We start from the raw sequence: 6,667 nt of genomic DNA on the forward strand, positions 1-6,667 counted from the left end.
TTTTCCACAGGGAACATGAATAGATGAAGAGGCTACTCAGACAGAGGAGGCCTTGTTGTGGGTCTCATTTGGAGGAGGTGGTGGAGGGCTGAATATGCCTGCTGAGAGATCGACAGGCTTCTTTCAGCAAGAGAACCCCCCTCTCTTCATCTTTCTCTCACACTGCACTGCCCAGTAGTCATGGGTGCATTGTGGGAGAGAAACAAGAGTTAGAAAGAGACAAAAGCACATTATTAACCACAAAATGTCCACATTTCTCATGTATTCCCATTCATTAACCCTTAAATCCTAGTTAACTTAAATATCATATCGTGTATAGCTATAATTAATTAAAGTAAGTGAGGATGTGCTGTACAAAATTAAAGAGAGGAGAAATGAAAATCACTGCCTCCTCTATTTGCACTTGTACACTATAGAAGTCCAAATGAAAGCAGCTCCTCTCTGACCAGAAAGAGACAAGGATGAGTAGGGGGAGACTGAATAAGAGGAATAAAGGGTAACTTACTATGGGGAAGAAGTGGTGTGAGAAAAACAAGGGCACTTCTCACTGTTTTGTTTCTCCACACATACACTGCAGGCGCAAACTCACAGCACGGCCTTGCATGCAAGTTTGCTGCTTGCAGACTGTAGACAACCCGGAGAGATTGATTCAAACCTGTAGCTACATGCCACCCGGACCCTAGCCAGCTGTGCTGGTGTTTGAGGCAGGAACAGTGACACCTGCTCTGAGTTGCGATAGGAGAAGGAGAGAAGGACCCGGTGAGGGTTGGCCTCACCGCAGGAATGTAGGCCATGTGTTCCCCAGTCGTTGACGGGTCCAGACAGAGCTTGGGCCTCCACATAAAACTAGTCCTGCATTAGCATCGCGCTCGCCCTGCGACCCCATTTTTTACAGACACAAACATCCATTCTCTACTGCAGCGCTGAAGCAGGAGATGAGGATGAACAAAAGGAGGAAATGGGGTTCAGATAGTGTTAATGGACTTGTGCCAAGCTTCTCTTTCCCCTCTGGGTAGCAGACTGGGTGGAGGTCCATGTTTCACATTAAGGTCTTTGTCTGTGTTTTTAAAACTTAAATGATGAGATGTAATTATCAGTTTATGTTTGTGGGTCATACATTAACACATGCATGTATTCCCTTTTCTGTAGTAATTATAAAGTCAGTAACAATATAATAACAATGTTTATCTATCTTTCTGGCAGTTCTACCTGCAGGCACGGTTGTCGTGGCGAGGAGCTCGGCTGTTGCGCCCACTAATACAGTTCCTCTTAGTGATGATCGCCATCTACACTGGCCTGAGCCGCATCTCTGACTACCGTCACCACCCCAGTGACGTCGTCACAGGCTTCATCCAAGGAGGACTCACTGCATACTGGGTGGTATGTTGAAAATCACTGTTGTCTAAATAGTCTAGAATAACAGTTATCTCTGTCGTCACAGGATTTGTTTCTCTCTGCTCTCTGTTAGACAAGTAAGCTTAAACAATAGGCTCTCTCCCTCATTTTTCTCACTCTGATCTCTCATGGTGTTTATAAACAGTGAATGATTGACAGCGTGTGTGGTCTGTGTATATTTCCTGACATGTTTTGTGTCTGTGCCTGCAGGCCTTCTACATCTCCTCCATGTTTAAGCCCTGCACCCGTCCAGACCTGTCTCCCACTTGCATGTCCCTGGAGAGTCCACTGTCCAGCCAGCAAACTGTCTGTTAGCAGGCAAATGCAATCGTCCAGGAATCAGAAGATAAGAGAAGATGGACTACAGAAAAACAGGGAGAATGTTTGATAGCACAGGTGAGGAGCAGAGAGAATTTTGTTTAAAAAAAAAAGTGAATCATTCTAAGAAGAGGATAGGATTAAAGAGTACAATCTAACACACACTTGCTATTTGGGGCATACACTGATACACATTCACACAGTAATCTAATGTTCTCACTCACACACACACACACACACACACACAGACACACACACACACACACACACACTCACACACACACACACACACACACGCATGAAATACAAGAAGCACATTTGACTGTCCAGTCAAACCCGTCCAGTGAAAAGAACTGCATAGTGATATTACAGATATTTTTTTTATATATGAAAAACAAGTAAAAGTGTCTATTTTTCAAGAGGATTTTTTTAGAAGCTGCTAATGTTGATAGTTTTCTTCCGAAATGGAGGCATTTGGTCAGTGCAGTTAGTTAGCTTTTAAAGCAGAACTTGTCACTCTTTGGTCTTGGGTGAGAAAGGAGAAAACGCCAGCCTTGTCTTTGTTGTTGATCTTCTGCTCAGCTTGAAAAACATCACCCAGCAGCTGGGAACTGAGACCATTAGACCTCTGATGTAAGTACAGCTCTGTACTAAGTGATAAGGAACATGCACTGGCTTCAACTTCAACCATCTTTACCTTCTGATGTGCCACTGCTTTAATCAGACTGCCCTACATTGATATGAAAAAACAAAACCCTGTATGTAAGCAAAGAAAAAATAACTATTTGAGCTGTAATACAACATCTTTCTTTTTGTGTAACCAAGGTAGTGGCATAGAGGAATCTGACCAACATTACCACATTTCTGTACTAACCACTTTGACTGTGTCTCAGAGGTGGAGGTTTGACTGAATTTTGTAACCTTTGACCTTTGCCCCCGGACTCCAATCTCTGAGCTGCACCTTGATTTATGCCACTCTGACAGGAGAGCCCATATGGCTGCAACCCGAGTGGCCCTCCTGTGCATCTTTATTAATAGCACTTGAACGTACATAATGGAACCTTTTAATTATAATCAATATGATATATTTTATCACATCTTTGAATAATCAGTGTTTATTTTGTCAAACTCATACACTATATTTGTTTTTGTTTTTCTTTACATGATAATTATTCAAATTGAATGTAAATAGCTATGTCATTTTATAAACCACACAGAATTTCAAAAGTATTAGTTCCAGTGTTGGACAGTTTTTACATGTTTAATACTTGTTTGTATTTACGTTTGTGTCAATCAGGTACGGAGAGTTACTATTGTATCTGTTGTAACTACTAGACTGAGCCGCAGATATTATCAGAAAGCTATATTTTTTGTGTTCCCAGTTATTGTTATATGTTTTGTCTGTGAATGCCAGAAAGGCAGAAATAACCACTGTACTCAAAAAAAAACCAAACCAATAAAATGAATGTTGAATGTTTTTAACTTCTTCTGTCCTCTCTTATTTTTAGTGTTAGCAAAATGAAAAGTAATGCACTCTCATGCCCACCAGACACTTAAAGTCACAATATTTATGTCATCTTGTTTGTCTCTGGCTGCTCACACACAGTAGACTTGGTAAAGTAAGCCATTTAGCCATTTGTAAGTCAGTCAGCATACAGCCTTTTTATTTAATTTAATTTTTTTTTGAAACAGGATACCAGACTGTGTAAGGAGGTCAGGGAATCTGGGCTGAAACAGAACATAAACTCTGAATTGATAACTGATTTAACCTCTTGTGTTGTCTGGAGGCTTCCACTTCAGTGCTCTCCTAGTTTCTTTCATTGCTGCTCTCTCTCTCTCTCTCTCTCTCTCTCTCTCTCTCTCTCTCGCTCTCTCTCTTGCCCCTTCACACCCTTCCTCGTTTTGCCCCTTCCCTGCTCTCAGTCCTTTTTGAGTGCAGTGGAGCATGATGAACTGTTTCAGGGGGTTATGCTACCATGGAGATGCTTAGCCAGATACAGGCTGGGACATCTGAGGCAGTTTCTTTCATTTCTTTATTTCTTTCTCAGATCCACTTCCATGCTGAGGGAGGAGAATAAAAAGCTGCCCTGATCAGAGAAGGCAAAGACAAAAAGGGAGAGCTTCAGTAATGGGCATAATGCTGAGGTGAGGGGACAGACGAACAGGAAAACTGGTCTAGTAATAAAAGGAAGGAGTAATAGAGCAGTTGGCAGAACTGATGGGGCGGTAGATAAAGGAGAGGGAGGGTGTTGGGCGTGGGGTGTCAGGGTGGGAAGGAATGTGATCACAGTTTTCAGGCCTGTTTTGTTTCATAATACTGTCACTAAGGAGATACATTTCAGTCCTGTGCAATGTATATGCCTGTGCTTGTGTGACAGGTTCTTGTTTACCTGTGTCTGCCGCACTCCTTATTATTGTGTTTAGGTGTGGGACTGAGCTGAGCGAGCGATATGCTGCTCCACAGAACTGAGCTTACACACCCTGTCAAACATGACATCTCGTTTACACTGGGACTGGCGTCCTTCTCACTAACCCTTTGGCCCTGATAGAAATGAATAGGGTCGACAAGCAGAGGCACGTTCTGTATGTTCAGATTACTGAGGTCCAGGCTGAAGCGCCTCACTATTTACACTGCTGTGACAGCGCACACGGTAGAAACAGTAGCCCGGCACTGTGGTCATTTAAAACAGTGGGTATTTGAACTCTTCTCTCAACAGGTGAAAGCCATTACTGTCCACATTCTTCACTGTAAAGGAGAACTAAACCCACTTTCTCCCACTTCTTCATACTTAACTTTGGGGAATTCCTTGATAAGAGTATGATTTTTGTGAAATTGGACAGGTGCAAAAATTGCAGAGCGGATGCTCTGGAGTGCTGATCCATATCGGTACACAGATAAGTGTGGGGCGGAAGGCACGTAGCTTACCTGCGGATCTCTTCATGGCTAAGGAAAGGACACTTGCATCACACGTTTGTTATCTGACATTGATCATAAAGGCATTTGCAGCTCAGCCAAATTCCATTTGCAAAACTCTGCCCCCGTTTGAAATAGTCCTTTTGATGGAGATGTAAAACATACCTCTTCACACAATCATCACAAAATTGACCCTATCTTTGTTTACAACCAAGTAAAAACTGCTTAAGGCTGAGAATTGATTCAACTGCAAAGAGGAAAAGAATTTTCCTTGCAACTGATTTTTTGTTAAGTAAGAGCTTTTCACTGAGGGTCTCCAAGGCATTACGGCCGTAGTCTCTGGAACTCTTATCCAGCTGTAGTCCAATTCTTAATAGAATTAAAAAGGATTGATGGGCTCTTAAGTCTGCTCAAGTTCAGGCTTGCTCCCTCAGTCTGAACTGCTATGCATATTTCTGAATCTACCACAGTAATTCCTCAGTGAATATGCTAACTGCAGCCATTTGGACTGCACGCGGGTCTGTGAAAGGCGTTAGTTTGCATGTTCCCGGTTAGATAAATCTTCTTGCGTCCCCTTTCTTCTCTCTCTGCTCTTCTGTCGATTAGGATGTTTCAATAAGCCAGGTTGGCTTGTTGAATAAGAAGAGATCAACCCCCAAAGACTGATGTACAAAGAACCGACAGGAACTACAGGTGGATAGCAAGACCACAATCACTGCCAAATTTGGGAACCTTGTTGTGTGTTTGTGTAGGTGTGTGCATTCCTCACAAACAGTACACATCAGTAAATACATAACTGATTAATCAGTCCTGCACTTATGGTATGTACAGATAAGATAGTAAACATACTATCTGATGAGGACAGTGTCATTTTGCTGTCTGATGATGATAGTATTATTGAGGCTGTATAGTATTTTTAAGTATTACAGCTTACAGTCATTTCTATGGAGTTGTAGAAAGAAACAGAACAAGAAACTAACATTTGAGTCAGTCACTGTGAACATGTCCGAGAGTGTTATGAAATACCTACCTGGAAGAGTTATTCTCCAAAATGGCTCTGTTACAAGATAACAGCAGCATTGATTTATAGAACACACATTTCTAAAGAATCTACTTTCTTGTCAGCTTTTTAAAAGAACTATCAACATTTTTATGACTGCTCAGGCCTGATCATTTCATTGGGATAATTCATAAATTATTTGATATATAATTTCATATATATTTGAAGTTTGTTGAAAAGCACCCATGTCTTTTGCTGAAGATTTTTTCTCACCATCCTTACAGCTAGCAGCAAATTGAGCAGAAAGAACAAGCCACTATTTTCCATGTTAGAGGTCATATTGTTGTCTTTACAATGGTGAGGTGTTACGAAAGTACAATGCAATGGAAAAGGTTACCTGATAAGACCTGGCGCCACAATGTGTGATGTGTTTATTTTAGTTTCAACTTGAATGTTTCAGGATAGGGTGACCTTAGCTACCTGCAGCTTTTCTTTGTTAAGCATGAGGTGTTTTTTTTGTCAATGATCTGGCTCTTCATCTTTACCTGTAAACACAACACACAACACATTGAAAAAGTCTTTCCAGGCACAAGGATAAAACTGACAGATTTGACCTAGAATCGTAACAAGTGAGTTAGACTTTGACATAACATGCTTCAAGAAAACAAGCTTATCTTCCAGAACCGAGACAAGACACGTTGTCAATAAAGATACCAAACCACTTTGTTTATATGTTGCGGGATGAAGGATGAGAGATGTCTAGTGTGTGTTTGTGTTCATGTTTGCTTCATAACCTGCAGGCTGCTGAGGGCAGACTGGAATGCAAAAACAAGATCCGGAGAATAAACACAATAGTTAGGACCCGTGATGTGTCAGTGATGACTGCAGTGGAGAGGAGGGATAAGGATCCTGGTCAAGGTCAACAGGCTAAGCTTCCCGCCGCAACACACACACACACACACACACACACACACACACATACACATCACGTGTAGTGGTAACTGTATTGTTATCCGATTCTTACGTACAATTTTCGGTTG

The 6,667-nt window shown here is 41.7% G+C and overlaps 1 protein-coding gene across 1 annotated transcript in view; it reads left to right on the top strand.

Annotated features, from left to right (window-relative positions):
- Positions 1-3,190, top strand: part of ppap2d (phosphatidic acid phosphatase type 2D) — a gene marked incomplete at its 5' end in the record, with an annotated part of 20,977 nt that extends 17,787 nt beyond the window's left edge. Inside the window, 2 exon segments of the mRNA XM_032538605.1 lie at positions 1,204-1,380; positions 1,606-3,190. Of these exon segments, the coding sequence (XP_032394496.1) occupies positions 1,204-1,380; positions 1,606-1,710 (282 nt within the window). The 3' untranslated portion in view covers positions 1,711-3,190.
- Between the last annotated feature and the right edge of the window lie 3,477 nt (positions 3,191-6,667).

This window comes from Etheostoma spectabile, chromosome 15 (genome assembly GCF_008692095.1).
Source record: "Etheostoma spectabile isolate EspeVRDwgs_2016 chromosome 15, UIUC_Espe_1.0, whole genome shotgun sequence".
NCBI lineage: Eukaryota > Metazoa > Chordata > Actinopteri > Perciformes > Percidae > Etheostoma > Etheostoma spectabile.